Below are 17,099 nucleotides of genomic sequence, written 5' to 3'. Positions count from 1 at the left end.
TCAGATTGAACTGGGTATGAAGATGTACTGCTTCTGCAGCATCCTGGCAGGGATCTGCTTTTTTTGCCTTCCTGCTCTATTTCTGCCTTTTAATTAAAACTTATAAAATATATTTCACATAACCACTGAATTGATCTGGAGCAACATAAATATTTCAGTAGTTGTACGTGCAGGAGTTTATCTGTAGTTTTGTAACAAAACAACAGCTAGCATAATTGCAAAAACGGGAAGCCTCTGAAGCATTATCGTGGGAAGTAGATGATTAATGGAGTTTTGCGAACTACTAAATATGTACAGTACTGTCAAACAGCATTTAATTGAGGATTTCTGTTGAAGGGGAGAAATTTATTTCTGGGGTCTTTTGCTATACATGGACTGTATGGTTTGTTTGTTTTTTTTTCTAAAACACTGGACTGAGAGAAGCTGTCGGTGAAGCATCTGATCTTAAACATTGATACTTGATTTAATGACTAACAATAACTTGAGCTTGGTTTTGGTTTTTGTTTTTAATTGATTGTCTTTTGTGTGTAGGTATGGGATTTCATTTTGAGTTAATTGATTGGCTTCAGGAGCGTGAAGATAAGATTAAATTTAACACACAAAAAACCCAAAACAAAACTCAGAGCTGTTGCCATTCTTCTTCCTGCTTTTAAATAAGTGACTTTGTTGGCTAGTGTTAAATCTAATCTTCAATATAAATTCTGCTTAGGTGATATAATGGTAGGAGAAGCTAGATATGACCTCATTAAAAAGTAATATATGTTCAGAAATATTTTTTTATAGATTATAAATAAATAAGGTACAAAAGTATAACCTTACACTTTTTTGTCTTGCTAAAGATTGTGTTTTAGTTTTTCCTCTGGATCTTGGTTTTGTCTTAATGCTGGATTACTTTGTAATGCCACAAGGGAACATGTATTAGCATTTTCTTGCTGTTTTGTAGATAGAAGGGATTTTTGCTTACTTCATTAATGAATATTTTGTGAGGAAATGCCTTCAAACTAGTGAGAAAGCCATTAACTTATTTTAAGTTCTGTACTTAGGAATTTTTTTTTTTCTCTCCCTTCCATCCCTTCACACTTCTGTTTCCCCAGAGAGCACTTGTCCTGCTCGTTCACCTTCTTCTACATGGAGATAGCAATGTTTGCACCAGTGTGGAAATCAGTCAGCATCAACCTGTGTACCTGCTCATGTGAAGAACACCTCCGCTCGCCCAGCAGTCTAACAGCCCCTTTCAAGGTAGGTTTTGAGTATTAAAATGCATCGGCCTTTGAGTTGCTCAGAATAAGGACTTCTGGTGAAGACTAGAAGGTGGGAGCAGAGAGGCGTTACCTGTTTTGTATCGGTTGCGTGTTCCTCCCCAGATGTCCCCTGTCTTGACGTAGTCAGAAGGCAGTTGGTGTGTCTCAGCTATTCTGCAGGTGGATGATTTCCACATTCATCTCTTGGCATGTAGCCATGTCATTGGTGTTCACGACACAATAAACCTAATTTCCAAGTACTGTCCTATTCGGACTTAAATATTTTTCCTTTTGTAACATGTTTTACAGCCCCCACATATTCTTCATCAACCCCTTTTCTAGAAATCCATTCTGACTGGACGTACTAACCTATTCACTCCTCCCTCTACCCCTTTTTATTTGGCTCTTCCTTGCCTGTAAATTCCTTGGTTCCACCAGCAGATGCAGGCTATGCTCTCGAAGACAAAGGAGTGATGGGGCATGAGTCTGGTTAGTGGCTGTTTGATCATTCCCTCTCTTAGACACACTTGTGTTGGCTGTAGAAGTCAGTTCTCCTGCATGACCACATACTGCCCTTGTTTATTAATGCTCAGGGTCCAAACTGCTTTTTTTTGAATGCAATTAACAGCAGCTGCACTTTCCTACTATGGGCAAGACTAACATGAAACAGATTATTCCTCCCTGTAGTTTACATTGTTGTTGGAACTGTACCAGACAGAATGAAAGGATGAGGAAACACCTTAACTTTGTCAGAATTTGAAATAGTGTTTCTTTATCCCACCTGTATGGTAGAGACTCCTTGCTAGCCAAGATGAAAAACTTGCTTGTTGCTGTTAAAATAGATTAATTTGTAATAGTTATTGTGGTTCCTTCATCTTACAGTACACATACACTTAACAATGTGTATCTATTACCAAAACTTGTGCAATATAGTAAAATAATGATGAGGGTGCATTTGACTTACCAATGGTAAGTTGTCTACTTGGTGTGGCTGAAATAATTGTAATGCTATTTCAGTGGGAAGAGTGAATTTTGTTTAGATGTAATCTCCAATGTATTTTTATTTATCTTTTTAGTTATTCTAAGTCCCTTCGGATTTAAATGGCACGCTTACAGGGCAGTCATTCAAGCTTTCCGATTCTCAACAAAAAGCTTATTGGTGAATGGAAACAATTCTATCCTGTCACATCAAACTTGAAGGAGGGATCTGAGGAAAAAACAGGAAGAAATGGATTGGGAGGATGATTCTTTAGCTGCTGTTGAAGTCCTTGTTGGTGAGTGCTCCAGTTACCTTTTCATTACTGAAATAACCGGCCAGTTAACGTCTGCAAAATTCTAAATGTAAAAGTGAGCCCATTTTAGTATTTTTGCAACTCTTTGCATCTGCTGTTAGTTTTTTTGGTTTGTTTTTTCTGTTTAATGCTCAGGACTATCTAAATGAGTTGCTGCTTAAAGTGGATTTTGCAGAGCTGGTGGTAGGAGGTGTTCCACTTGTGCCCTGAGAAGCAAGATTGTTTAAAAAACAAATAAATAACCCTAGACTATCACTGTTGACATCTGAGATGCATCAAAAGCATGTTGTGCTGTTTCAGATTCTGTGCAAATTCAAATGGAACAGACGTGCCTTTCAGGGATGTCTTCAAAACCACAGTCCTGGAGAACCTAATGTACTCGGGCATTGTGTTTATCTGCTGCTCTTCCTAAATCTAAGCCTCTGGGATGCCATAGTTTGTTCCTTTGCTGTGGGCTATTGACCCTTGATTTGCCAGCTAATGTAATCATTTCTCTGTAATGAGTGTTACAAGCTTGTATTGTAATGATGGCTGGAGACCCTGATGAAGATGGGGAGGGGAATATTGTCAGTTTTACGTGATACCAAAAAGTGTGTTCTCAGTTGTCTTTACAAAACAAAACGTTAGAAGCAAGTAGTAGCATGTAGACACCAGGGCTGTCTCTGCTTGTATATACAAAGCCCTTTATATTCATTCACCCAAATCTTCTGTGTAAAGCTAATCATGAAGTAATGATGAGGATGACATGACAACGGAGACTGTTTGTCCAAGGATAGCGCTTTAGGAGGTAGAAAGGGTAGTTAAACTTATGAGTGACTGGTAAAATGATCCATTTGTTGATGATTTTAAAGGTAAGCTTTTGGTAAACAACTGTAAAATCAGCTTGCTCCTTTTTTTTTCAGCTGGTGTGCGAATGGTGTACCCAGCATGCTTTGTTCTAGTTCCTCAGACAGGACATCCCTGCTCCTAGTACTGTAGGGCATCGCACTGTTCAACTACTTGCTTGGGTGTCCACCAAGTGCCTGCTTCCACAAGAGATCCTGCCATGTCTTCGGTAACTCTGACTCCACCGACGTCCCCGGAGGAAGTTCAGACAGGTATAATACAATTAGCTTCTGCGTGTGAGGAATCATTTTGACGGCTGCTTTTTTAAATCTAGCACTGTTTGGTAAGGATTCAGGTGTTCTCTGTACAGCTGACTTGTTACCAAAAATCCCATTTCTTTAGTCATATGTCTGTTGTAGTGAAACCAATTTTTATCCTTCACTTGAGGGCAAAATTGAACACTTTTGTAAGTTGGTGAATGAGGACTGCTTTTGTACCTGGTGTTATCCAGTACTTTAAATTTCTGTGGTCAAGTTTTTAGGGTTTTTTCCACCTCTCAGAGTGTGTTTGTGTGCATGTATGCATTCTGGCATAGCTTTATAATCCTCATTGTGCCTCTCAGTCATTAGTGAGCAAGGTAATGTTTTCAGCTTTTTTCACAATCCAAGGAAGATTTTTTGTGTTTAAGTTACCATGAGGCTGTGTGCCCTCTGAACTGTGCGTAAGTAATGCTTATGGTAAACCGCTTTAAGTCAAAGCGGGTAAGGCTCACTGATGGTTTCAGGTGGCTTTACATACAGTTCTGCAAAAGAGGTTTTGTTTGGGACATCCCCATGTCCCCTCCTGTCCCCCAGGTCTTCTGTTACTTTAGTTTGACCTTTTTTTTTTTTTAATAATACTGTTAAATTTGCTAACAGGTAGCTTTGCTCAAGTTGTCTTCTTTTGCAGGTCTATAGTTTCTTGGAAGATAAAGAATAGCCAGCCCAGTTATAGCATAAACATGTATGGTACTTTTTTTTTTTTTTTTCCTTCCTCCCTATGAGAGGGAACCATGTTGTTATAATCTGCTACTATATCTAAATTTTCTGTTTGTTTTTGTTTCCTAACATTGAGTTAAGAAGATACTTACATTCCTTTGGTGGTTGAATTGGAACAATAGTGGTTGTGAGTGTATCACTTCATTGCCTAAACAATTCCTCTGATGCTGCTTTTCAGTTGATGCTCAATCTGCCCAGAAATGGGTGAAGTTTTCTTCAGTTTCTGATGGATTTATCTCTGACAGTACTAGCCATCATGGTGGCAAAATACCTAGAAAGCTAGCCAATCAAGTGGTGGACAGAGTTTGGCAAGAATGCAATATGAACAGAGCACAGAACAAGTATGTACTCATTTTGTGAAGCTGAAAATAGTTTATTCCTAACTAGTAGTTTTAATTCTCAGTTTAATATGTTAGTTAAAGGCTATTTATAATTTCTTTGCTGGATCTTGTGTCACAAAACGGCTCTTGAGGTTTGACAGAAGATAAAGAAAGAACATATGTTGATCGCAAATAACTCTCCTGATATTGAATCATAGGAGGAAGTATTCTGCTACATCAAATAGCTTGTGTGATGAAGAGATTGCTGACAAGATAGCATCCTGGGATTTTGTTGAAGCCACACAGAGGACAAATTGCAATTGTTCAAGGTACAGTACTTGGCAAACCGGCAGTCCAACAATGTACATTGAGATTGAAGTGCTCAGGAGAGGGCTTGTGATGACTCCTTTAGGTGTAATTAAGCAATAGCTGCTTGTAGGAAAGCTGTAACAAAATTTGTATCTCATATCCTAAATGTCATTGTAGGTCTTGAAACTCTGCCCGGTAAGGTAATGCGGAGGTTTTATTGAAGTGAATCATCTGAGCAGACCTACTGGCAGTTCAGTGACAATTCCTGAGTCTTGGGCTAGAATTCCTTACGCCTTTGTATGTGGATAGAAACTCTCTCATGGGCAACTTTGTTGGGCTGTAATGGAAAGGGAACACCTACTTGTTTAGGAGCCAAGAACCTTTTCTAGAGGGCTGTGGCATTAGCCTTGAAAGGAGAAAGCTGTTAATCAGCTATGAGACGATTGTAGCATTGTGTCTTGATGAATGTGAAAAAGAAACCCAAACCTGATTTTTTGGGGGGAAATATGGCATGCCATGGGTGGTTTTATATAAAACTGCTTTTACGTGAGTTGATTGCCAGTGTATGTTTTTTTTTATACTAGCTGGAGGAAAAAAAGGATCAAAGCACAGGGGGAAAGTATGAATTTAACTTCCAGTTTTTGTTATGACTTTTGTTTTGAAACTACAGGAACACAGACTGTTCATGCAGGTGTTTAAATTAAATGGAAACATTAATTTCAGTGAACTCTCATTTTCTGTACTTATGGCAGAATACTAACGTTTAGGTGACTGAAGTGTTGCAAAGGTTTTAAATGCTTTCTCCAATTTAAATGTTATGCTGATTACCTCACAATGAATATTGGAATCCTAAAAGAACCTAATGTTTGGAGGATGTAACATTTTGGAAGAAATGTATTTTTTTTTCCTCCGTTATTGAAATGGTTGGTTTAAGTTATGTGGAAACACTTGTGTCCTGAGAAGAGCTGAGACATGGAGGAGGTTTAAATACTCTGTTAAAGGAGAATTTAGATACGATAGCACTACTTAAGAGAAACAATCAATTAACTGTGTGAGGTGTGTATTAGAAATATGCAGTTGCTTAAAGAGAAATTGCAAAGACTTAAGCCCCCCATATTGCTTTCAGTATTTTGAGTTCTAAGTGATGAAAAACATATGTATGATAGTTTAAATTAAAAATAGATTTTGATACCTCTTACCTTTTTTATTCCTGCCTAATCCTGTTTTTTTAATACCAGTTGTATGCTGCTTAACTTTCCTAATGGAAGAGTGGCAAAGAATAGCCAGGCACTAAGAATGTACATGCAGTTCAATAGCTTAATCATAAACATTTAATTCTAGATTTCGGTATTTCTTGTCTCTCGTTCTGTCAGGTGATCTAGAAAGTGGGCATCTTGAACTTCAAGATGAAATGCTTAAGCTCAAGTGCATTTATACTGGAAAGAAACTTAACTGTATTAATGCAGTCGAGGCATTGAGTTTTTCTTTTTTCCACATTTGCTAAATTTGTAGGTAAATAGCTACAAAAGCTTCAAAATTGCTTCTGTAGGACTGAGCTTGGCTTCTAGATTCTTGGTGTTAGTTTTCTGTTTAACCCATAGAGACCTGGACAGCACTATTGGTTAGCATTGATGCTTGAATTCAGGAAGTCATTCACAAATTCTTATGTTCTACTGATTCATCAGTGTTGGCAGAAGTTAAAAGTAACAACGTGTTCATGTGACTATCTATTTCTGTTAAAAGCAGTTATAAAATAGTGTCTTTGGTTATGAGGATAATGTGGTGTTTGGCTTATAGGACAGCTTTTCCAGTTTTTTCACCAGTATTCTAAAATCTTGCAATGCTACTCAAGTCATTCAAATCAAGTCGTGGTCAGAAAGAGGCAGCTTTGCTTCAGAATGGTGTCAGTTTCAGACTTCTATAATCGGCTGTTTAATGGCTTAGAAGCGGGTTCTTATCTAGTGAAAAAGAACATGATAGACATATTTGAAAGATTGATGTGAAGTATTTTCCCCTGTATTAATTCTGCAGGCACAAAAATCTCAAACCAAGAAATTCAGGTCAACAGGGGCAGGCACCACCTGTGGGCCAACAACAGCAAGCAGCTCCAAAGCACAAGACAAATGAGAAGCAAGACAAAGGGGATAAGCCACAGAAACGCCCTTTGACTCCTTTTCATCATCGTGTATCTATCAGTGATGATGTTGCCATGGAGGCAGATTCAGCAAGTCAGAGGCTTGTGATGACTGCACCAGACAGTCAAGTGAGATTTTCAAATATCCGAACTAATGATGTAGCAAAGACTCCTCAGATGCATAATGCTGAAATGGCAAATTCACCTCAGCCACCACCACTTAGTCCTCACCCGTGTGATGTAGTTGATGAAGGGGTAGCTAAAGCACCTTCTACTCCTCAGAGTCAACATTTCTACCAGATGCCAACACCAGACCCCTTGGTTCCCACAAAAACAATGGAAGACAGACTCGATGGCTTGTCTCAGCCTTTTCCAGCTCAATTTCCTGAAGTTATAGAGCCTACAATGTATGTTGGTACTGCAGTGAATCTGGAGGAAGATGAAGCTGATAGTACTTGGAAGTATTATAAAGTTCCAAAGAAAAAGGATGTGGAATTCTTACCGCCTCAGCTTCCAAATGATAAGTTGAGAGATGATCCAGTAATACCTGCTGGACAGGAAAATGTAACATCAGTTACAGAGTAAGTACTACTTAATTCTATAGTAGTAATGTGAGAAAGTGAGGAAACTGAAAGGCCAAAGGCAGTAGTTTCTTGGTGTAAGCAAGCTTGTCGCTAAAGCATAATGTTGTTTTCGTCAGCCCAAGCAGTAATGCTGAGTGTGTGAGCATAACTGTGCTGGCCGTATACAAGAAGGTAACACTTGTGAAATGCGAGCATGAAGCACAGTCAAATATGTAGTAAGACTTTCCAGCTTTTTCTTGTTAGAACTCTGATTTAGCAGATGGCAATGAAGTTTATTTTTCTACTGTGAAATTAATCTGTAGCCAAATTATGCCTATTTGGGACTTAAAGTGTCTGTCTTCCTCCTCCCAAATAACTTTTTCATTTTAACATTTGTTTTCTTCATTATTTGAAGCAAGCATGGATGGTCTCGGTTGCAGACTTACCTTGTTAAAGATGAAATTTCTTCTGCCTCAGTTCCCCTCTTGTTTTTATTCAGAAGAGCTGGTATTTAAATGGCTGATGGGAACAATGAGGAAGCTGGTCTGGTTTCCTGGAAGATGTTAACTTTAATGCAGGCTGCAGCTACTTTCTTGTATCAGAAATTTCTGTTTGGAGTAAGTAACAAACTGGCATTGTTGCACATGGCACATTCTGTCTGTGTTGCTCAAAAGGCTTAAGGATTTGAGGTTATCATCCAAAGAAAACAAGAGGCTGGTGTGTCGACTGTTACTGTTTGGACCTCAGATCATATGGGAAACCCTTGTTCTTTAAAGCTTGTCTAACCTGAAGAAATATTGAGGCAATCAGACTAGATCTTTATTAGAACCTTACCCTTTGAGCTACAGGAAATATATTTGAGAACATTTACTTATTTAATTATATTTTGACTTAAGCTAATATTGTCTTGAAATCAAGTATGTGTAGCATCTAACTATTTTAAAAAAGGTTTTTGCTGAATAAATAGAATTTATTTCTGAAAGCTAGTGTTACCTAGCACCAGGTCTTAAAATGTTCTTCTCTGCTGCTGTTTTGTTTTGTGTTTTTTGTTTTTTTTTTAAATTAGGATAAAAGAATTGGTCACTTCCTTGATACTGCCTAAGTTTTAATAAATTATGGATCTTGGAGGCAATGGACGAAAAGAGAAACACTAGTGGTTTTAGTGTTAAAACTTACATTTGAGCTCTGTTTTACTGCAGAATGAATCAACATGGATTTTCTTTACCAGTTAAAGCAAAACCAAACTTCTCCAAAAAGATCACCATCAGAAAAAGAAACCCCAAACCACCGTCATACCAAAAACCCCAACCCTTAAGGACAAAAATCCTGAAACAAAACCACTTGGTCCTTCTGGGTTGTGCCTCTTTAGCTGCTGTACTGTGGAGGAAATTCTTCCTGACATCCATTTTTTATACCACTTCCTTGTGAGGATGCTGCAGAAAAAGGATGGTCATGGGAAGCAACAGGTGATCTTAGCAGCAGCCTGAGCTTAACATGATTGGGACCTGGATGCAGAGGTGACAAACTTTGGCTTAGGGTTGTGATTGAGGGATTAAAAAATGGCTCTCGAATGCACCCAGTGTTGTGTCTATCAACTCGCTGTTCATTATTTTTGGTCAAAAATATTTGGTTTTCCTGTTCAGCTGAAAGGAGACTTTTAATGTGATCAGTATATTTTAGCAGTTGCTGTACTTGATGTGTGGTAGAACAGTTGAAGCAGCTACTCACGAGACTGAACTTGTATGTTGATGTTCTGTTTGGTTGCTGGCAGTGGAAAGCCACTGATGGCAGTCACGTTGGCTCTGCTGTGTAGGAAAGCTGGGAGAAGAAGTAAATATGCTGTAGCTGTTGGTCTGTTCTCAGGCACATTTTCCTAGCCTTGTCTTTTGTGTTCACTGTTTGAGAGTTCACATTAGCTAGTGCATGTTTCAGCTCTTTCAAGATGTGCATTTATAGGATTTCTAGAGCCTTTTTTTGCCTTGTGTTTATTTCAGCCTTAACAGATAAAGATATGCTCTACTTGATGATTTATTTTTTTTTTTTCTGTTCAAGACATGGTCTTTCCTTCTATGGTTTCTAATTTGATTGAACTTATACTGAAATATTGAACATGTTCCCCCCCTCCCCCCCCCCCCCCACCCCCACCCCCGACTATCTGGCTATTAACTTCTCATCCTCTTTGTGTTAAAGGTACTGGGAAGTGCAGTATACTTGCATTTGCTGTGTTTTTTTCCTGGTACTTAATTTTGTGTTCCTAGAAAGTTGTTCCCATCTTTTTTTTTTGCCTTCTCTCTTTTTTTTTCTTTTGCCTTAACTCCTTTTTTTTTTTGCATTCTCACTTTTTTTTTGCCTTAACTTTTTTTTTTTTGCCTTAACACCTTTTTTTTTTTTTTTTTTTTTTTTTTCCCTGATGGTAATTTTTGCAAGATTTAGAAAAGGGAAGTCCTTAAGTCTATAGAGTGCTACTCCAGACAGAAATGCCAGTGGTGCTTGACACAAAGCCGTACCATTGCGCTGTTGGCTGGGGCAGTCATGCCTGGAACAAGATGTTACTGAGCAGGGGCAGCAGGCATGGATGGATTTGACAGTGGTGTTGGCTGTGAGATGTTTCTTTGGAAAGCTTATATCTAGGAAGTCTTTTTGAGAAAGTACAACTGGTGCTGTGTCCTTTCTCATACCACATAGTTGACAGGGACGTGCAAAGCGAGGAGGACTCTGAGGAATAACTGTGCCTTTTGTAGAATTTCAAGGTTGAACTCTTTGAATTGTTCTGTATTGCGCTTTTTTTTCCTGGCCTCTCAGAGGAGAAATGTAAGCCCATCTTACTCTAAACTCCAGGCTAGCGTGTGCATCTAGGCTGTCAAAAACAAGCCCTACTAATTGTGGGGCATGTTAGTTTCTTATAGGATAGTGTTTCCTTTTGGATAGAGGCTTGGGAAGGGAAAGAATAGGTACGTTGGAACCTGTGTTTGGATTTGAAGAGTCCATGTGTAGTCTTCATCCTTGCAATGTCCCTCTTCCATTTCACATGTGACTCTTCTGTAAATGCTCCTCATTTGTCATTCTGTTGCTGTTTGGGAGGAAGGGGGTCTCAGAGCAAGAAGAAATTGTGTACTCACATTAGGCTGACACTCCTGAAATACTTGTCTTGTTTGAAGAATACCTTCCTCATATAGTCCCTTCTGTATATCAGGGTATATGAAACAAAGTTTGTTTAGGGGCGGAAGGTAGAGTAGTGTATGTATGGCTAATAATCATAACATAGTTTTCTACTTGCCAGTATCGCTTTTTGCTGGTGCGATGTCGTATCTGTGAAACTAATAATCCTGATACAAAAACCTTAATTTCTGTGTACTTACCAACTCTGTTTTTGGCTCCAAATGTTAAGAAAAGAAAAATGCTGACAAAGGCAAACGTGGTTTTATTATCCTCATTAGTAAATTAGATATTGGTGTGTTGCAAGCTTCATCTGTATTGATAGGAGTGATATAAATGCCTGCTGAACATAGCGGCATTTGTGCGCTTTAGTAAGTGGTTGAAGAATTAGATTCTTAAAATATGGAAAATCCAGGTTTGATTGCTTCTTTCTAATAATTTGTTTGGACATGGATGGAGAATGGCAATGAATAATTTTTTTTAACATGGTGAGTTTCTTTTAGTGGATATAGATAGTTTTAATACATTTGTACTTTATAATAAATGACAGCTGTGACCTGGGATAAATTACTAATCTTTATCTGAATTGACAGTGCTTGAGGAAAGATGGGCAGAATGAATCACACTGCTGTATCTGACGTGTGTAAGGAGGTTATATTAAATGACTAATGATTTAATCTTTTTCCCAAAAAGTTTTCTGAAGCTGGGGTGGAAAGGAAGCAAGTGGGAAGGAAGATGAAGTTGGTCTTGCAAAGGCTGATAGCAGAAATATGTCCACATAATAAATGACAAATAATATTTTGTGATTTTTATTTTTCTTCTGTTCAGATTAATGGTGCAATGTAGGAAACCTTTAAAGGTTTCAGATGAACTTGTGCAACAGTATCAGAGTAAAAACCAATACCTAGCAGCAGTAGCGACGGATGCTGACCAGGAACCTGAAATCGATCCTTATGCCTTTGTTGATGGTGATGTGGAATTCTTATTTCCTGATAGTAAAAAAGATAGGCAGAACATTGAGAGGGAAGCTGGGAAGAAACACAAGGTGAGTAAAGGAGTGAGGATACAAATCAGTGATGAGTTTAAAACAAATTGCTTTAGTCACCAAATATAACTTAAATCCTTCTCTGTGTATTTAAAGTAGATAAAAAAAAATATATTTGTATTCTAACAAAAATGATCCATGAAATTATGCAGCATGCCTCTAACTACACCTGAAACTTTTTTGGCTCACTGGTGGTGCTGTTGCATTAGGCTTTATAGTTTATACTGGGAGAACACTGCTGGATCAGAACAAAAATCAGTATGGCTCAGTACCCTTTCTGTAGAAATGGGTGATAGCTGGTGCTTGGGGAACAGAGGAAGAACAAGGCAAGTGCCTTGTTGATGTGTGGGAAGGTTTGGGTGTAGGTGAGGTGAACTCTTGACTAGATGCCCGGACAGTGAATTGAATTATTTCCTGCCCCCAACACCACTCATCCAGTACCACCTGTATGAGGCTTCTACTTAAAACAAAAGTATGCCCTCCAAAAGAGGAGAAATTAACAACTGCACTGGGAGCTTGTGTATGAAATAAACTTGCTTATTAAGACTGTTGTGTGCATATGCGCTTCTGGTATCGAGAGTTTCATTCAATAAACTAGTATAGTTAATGTATAGCATTTGATACCAAATGTTTTTTCAGTAAAGTGTTGTAGCAGGAATCCACAGCTTGCTCTTTAAACTTATCCCCAATGCAAAACCTAATATTTACATTCCTACGTGTGTTCCTCGTCTGCGTGTTGCTAGCATGTTGTCAGTTCCCAAGCTTCCTTCTTCCTGAGCCAGTACTGCTAACCAGCCCCCCAACTACACCTTGCTGTGAGCCAGAAGGCTAATGAGAACCTGATACCTCTGATATGTACAAAATTCCCATAGGGAGCTAAAATGCCTCCCACCCTACATATTAATTTAAGCAAACTTTCCTACCTTTTTTTTTTTTTTTTTAAATAGACTGAGGACGGGACATCTAGTGTTACAGTTTTATCCCACGAAGGAGAGGATGCTATGTCTCTATTTAGTCCTTCTGTCAAGCAAGGTAAAGAGACTTTTTTCCTTTTAATTGTGCTATATTAATGATCTCTCGAACAGGCAATAGATTCTAATAGGCTACTGAGTTTTTACTTTCTGGTTTGTATTTCCTTGTCCCTTCAGAATTAGGAATCCGCTTGGAACATATCTTTGTTGCACCTTGCAAATAAACATTGGCTATAAAATCTAAATGTTATGAAATTGAAGGGACCTTGCTTATGTGTAAGATGGATGAGTGCAACTGAGACCATTCTCTCCACCCCCCCACTCACCCCTTTTCTTTTTTCTTCAGTTGTGGAGATAGTCCTTAAGGTGTCTTTATTTTTTTAATGAATATATATTGCCAATGTTTTTGTAATGTTTGTTTTTCTTTATAGATGCCCAACGTATTGCTGCTCATGCTCGCACTGCATCAACTAGCCTGTTCCATGAAACAGACTTAGTGGTCTCTTACACTGACCTTGACAATCTCTTCAATTCTGATGAAGATGAACTAACAGTAAGTGATGTGCAAAACTAGTGGCAGCTAATAGACAAAAAACTGCAAGTCTTTTTGTGGTTTGGGGTTTGGTTGTTTTTTAACCTTTATAGGCAAGGTTGCAAAACATGCATATAAGTGCATGCTGTGGCTCCTCTGTAGCAGACATACTTGTTCTAGTTGACTCATACAATCATATTTTTGATACAGACAAACTTTTAATACTATATCCTTACTGTCCAGACAGTATATGCTTCTCAAATATACCTTTATTTATAATTGTACAGATTCAGTAGTGGTACTAGTGCTCTTCTCCGATGGTCTAGGTTCTGTTTAACTAGTCAGTAAAGGAAATACTGAAATAAAACAAAAACTTCTGAAAGAGAAGAGGCATTTAAACACATGGACATTCTGCCAAATAAGCTGCTTCATTGCAGCAGCTATTATCTTGGAACAGTTTCTCCTGCAGTCTCTGATGGCTCTGAATCCATTATCTTTCTAGTTTCTATTTCAATACTATTTGTAATCAGTTGTCTCTTCTGAACTGTACTTTGCTCCATGCTTAATCCTAAATCCCCTTACCCAGACAAAATGCCCATCAACTTTAATGGGAGCTGTAGCTGAGTAAGGGCTGTGAAGGATCTTGACAGCCATCAAAGGTAATCATTATATAAAGCAAGTGTATTTGCTCTTAAACACGAAGACTTATTTTCTATAGATGTTAGTACTGTCTAAACACTGTAAAATGTATCTCTTTGTTTTTTGATTTCAGCAGCTTTTCTTCCCTGCACCTCTCTTTTTTCAGGATTCATGTTTCTCTGTCATTTCTGTTTCTGTTCATGTGGTAACATCAGTAATGTTAGCATGGCATTGGGAGGGTGTATGGGTTTTTTTTGTCTGCGGGTTTTTTTTCCCCCCCTGATAGATTGTGGGCAACCCTGTTGAGCTTTCTTTTTTTCATGTCTGCTAACAGGCTGAGAATTATTTTATAACTGATCTTTCATTTTAACAGCATCATGACTTGATGGGGGAGCATTCTCTGAGTTACAAGTATTAAGGGAGGACAAGCATAACCTTAACTACTAGCATTGGGTTTCTGATTTATATTAATTTTTCTAAATGTTACACAAAGTCTCAGCATTTTATGTCCACTGCACATGAAGTTTCCTGTTAGCAGGAAGCATGAACATGTGTTCATGTCTGAAGTGATTTTATTACAATACTACTTTTCTTTCTCAGCCTGGATCTAAAAGAACAGTGAATGGCGCTGATGACAAATCCAACTGCAAAGAGGCAAAAGCAGGAAATCTAGACCCACTCTCATGCATAAGTAAGCTTTATTGGTTTTTTTTTTCCTAAATAGAAGACTAGCTAAACATTTGATTGCTAATATTTTGTGGGAATTTGGAAGCATACGCTTCATTTGTCCTACTGAAGTTTTGAGACAAAGGAAATACGAAATACTTCAGAATGTTTTCATGCTCTAAAGCCTCCTCCTGATCTGAAATTAGGCACTGCAGATCTCCATAAAATGTATCCGACTCCACCTTCATTGGAACAACATATTATGGGATTTTCTCCAATGAACATGAATAATAAGGAATATGGCAGTATGGACACTACACTTGGAGGAACAGTACTTGAAGGGAATAGCTCTAGTGTGGGAGCTCAGTTCAGAATTGAAGTAGATGAGGGTTTCTGCAGCCCCAAACCTGCTGAAATAAAGGTAGGTAGTGCTTATAGTTCTGATAAACATTTCTAATAATTATTGTTCAGTTTATTACTTAATCCTGAATAGGAACTGTGTCTCCTTCTCCGGAGACGTTCAAAACCCACTGGGATGCGACTCTGTGCAACCTGCTCTAGATGAGCCTGCTTTACCAGGGGCTTGGACTAGATGATCTCCAGGTGTCCCTTCCAACCCTGACACTTCTGTGAATTATGTATAGTTTTTAACTTGTGTCTTGCATTATACTGGGGTAGGTAATGCACATTTTAGTAAGTACTAATAGTATTTTGCTATTTAGCCATCAGTAAGCTGAAGGAATGCATTTCAGTAACTGTAGTTGATAGTTTTGTGTTGGCATGTTCCTTTTTAGAGAACTATGGGTGTGAATGATGTGTGTATAAATCTAACTTTGTCTTTTGTGGGTATATTGGGATTTAATATTAAAGAACTACTGTTTTACTGTTTGAACTTACATTTTTTTGAGAAGCATTTTAATTGCTGAAGTGATCTAATTTACATGCTGATGCTTTACCATATCTAACTTATAGGATTATTCTTATGTTTATAAACCTGAGAATTGTCAAGCTTTGGTGGGCTGTTCCATGTTTGCACCACTGAAGACACTTCCCAGCCAGTGTCTTCCTCCCATCAAACTGCCAGAAGAATGCATTTATCGCCAGAGTTGGACTGTGGGAAAGTTGGATTTACTTCCTCCGGGACCTGCCATGCCATTCATCAAAGATGGGTATGACCTGTGCCACAAATGTTTAAGCTTTGTAAGGTTATCCACAGGATAGGAAGTACCTCTAATTTATTTTTTTAAAAAAATCTGTAATGAGAGAGATTTGTAAAGACATGCTGTGTTTATACAACTGACAGGAGCCTTTAAAAAAATCCTTGTGATTAAACCTTACTGTAAGAGACTGTGTTCTCAAATAGCTTCTTAACTGTGCATACATTTTATTCGTTGTCTCATTTAAAGGTTTCTTGGGGAAGCTTAATGGTGCAAGTCCAGTTTTAATAAGTAATGAAGATGGTAACAGTCAAGATAAATGTAAACTTGGGACTTTGTTTTTGCAGTGGTGTTGTAGATACTGTAAGGGCTTAGTAGGTGTTGCTTCTGTTTCTTAAATTATTTTCTTAAATAGCAGTAATCTTGGCTGTATTGGGACTAGGAAAACATTGATTGGAAGCTATGCCCAGCGTGACATTTCCTGGTAACAGTGGTATTGCAGTGGGCATCTCTGTAATCTGCATTTGGTAGTGGTCTTGCTGGCAGTTCTTTGTAAAGAAAATACTTATTCCTCTTTCTCATCTGCATTAGTAGCTGGTAAAAATGGATTAGGCAACAAGGAGGCTATGTATTTATTGATAAAATTATATGAATATTAAATCTTGGAGTAAATGCTGAGATTGCTTCTGTTAGGGTCATTCAGAAGCAGTATGTTTCCAGGTCTCATTAGCCTTATAGGTCTTTGGAGATGCTCAGCTGCTTAGGAAAGAAAATGTCAGACGTTTCCAGGTGATACTTTCCTTGTGGATTCAGTTGAATCTGCTGTTGATAGATCTGGTATATTTTCTTAGTATGTGTCAACACAGTGTGTAAATAAAACATGAACAAAAAAGGTGTCCTCTAGACTCCATACAGCCACAGAATTTGTAATTTATTCTGACCACATTTGTTTCCTGGGAGCTTTGTGCAAAGGAAAAGACAAAAGGAGGCTGGGAAAGATTCTTTAACAGTGCTGTCAGTGGGAGTCCTGCAAAGTCATTTAGAACAAATGCTCTTGAAGTTCCTTAGGGAATGAAAATCTTGCTGTGGATTATGAAAGACTAGTTTAAAAAAGCAAATATTAATTAGGAAGGTCCTTCTTCAGAAACTTGAGACTTAAACTTCAAAACCAGTGTGTTGTGTACTTAAAATATTTCCTTCTTCTTGTGGCCG

The 17,099-nt window shown here is 38.1% G+C and overlaps 1 protein-coding gene across 3 annotated transcripts in view; it reads left to right on the top strand.

The window, feature by feature from the left end:
• The window catches only part of MED13 (mediator complex subunit 13), a 59,375-nt gene that overhangs the window by 26,253 nt on the left and 16,023 nt on the right, over positions 1-17,099 (top strand). For 2 of the 3 annotated variants that reach the window (XM_037371600.1, XM_037371609.1), the window contains 12 exons: positions 1,095-1,239; positions 2,318-2,515; positions 3,436-3,630; positions 4,574-4,736; positions 4,934-5,044; positions 7,056-7,739; positions 11,706-11,922; positions 12,870-12,954; positions 13,325-13,446; positions 14,665-14,755; positions 14,937-15,151; positions 15,703-15,899. In XM_037371600.1, the coding sequence (XP_037227497.1) occupies positions 3,579-3,630; positions 4,574-4,736; positions 4,934-5,044; positions 7,056-7,739; positions 11,706-11,922; positions 12,870-12,954; positions 13,325-13,446; positions 14,665-14,755; positions 14,937-15,151; positions 15,703-15,899 (1,937 nt within the window). In that variant the 5' untranslated portion in view covers positions 1,095-1,239; positions 2,318-2,515; positions 3,436-3,578. Of the gene's footprint in view, positions 1-1,094; positions 1,240-2,317; positions 2,516-3,435; positions 3,631-4,573; positions 4,737-4,933; positions 5,045-7,055; positions 7,740-8,251; positions 8,339-11,705; positions 11,923-12,869; positions 12,955-13,324; positions 13,447-14,664; positions 14,756-14,936; positions 15,152-15,702; positions 15,900-17,099 lie in introns of those variants that run through there. The other variant, XM_037371618.1, reaches the window with a different exon arrangement.

Source organism: Falco rusticolus, chromosome 1, assembly GCF_015220075.1.
Source record: "Falco rusticolus isolate bFalRus1 chromosome 1, bFalRus1.pri, whole genome shotgun sequence".
In the NCBI taxonomy this organism is placed as follows: domain Eukaryota; kingdom Metazoa; phylum Chordata; class Aves; order Falconiformes; family Falconidae; genus Falco; species Falco rusticolus.
The sequence above is the reverse complement of the archived record's forward strand: the minus strand, read 5'-3'. Positions and strand labels throughout refer to the sequence as shown.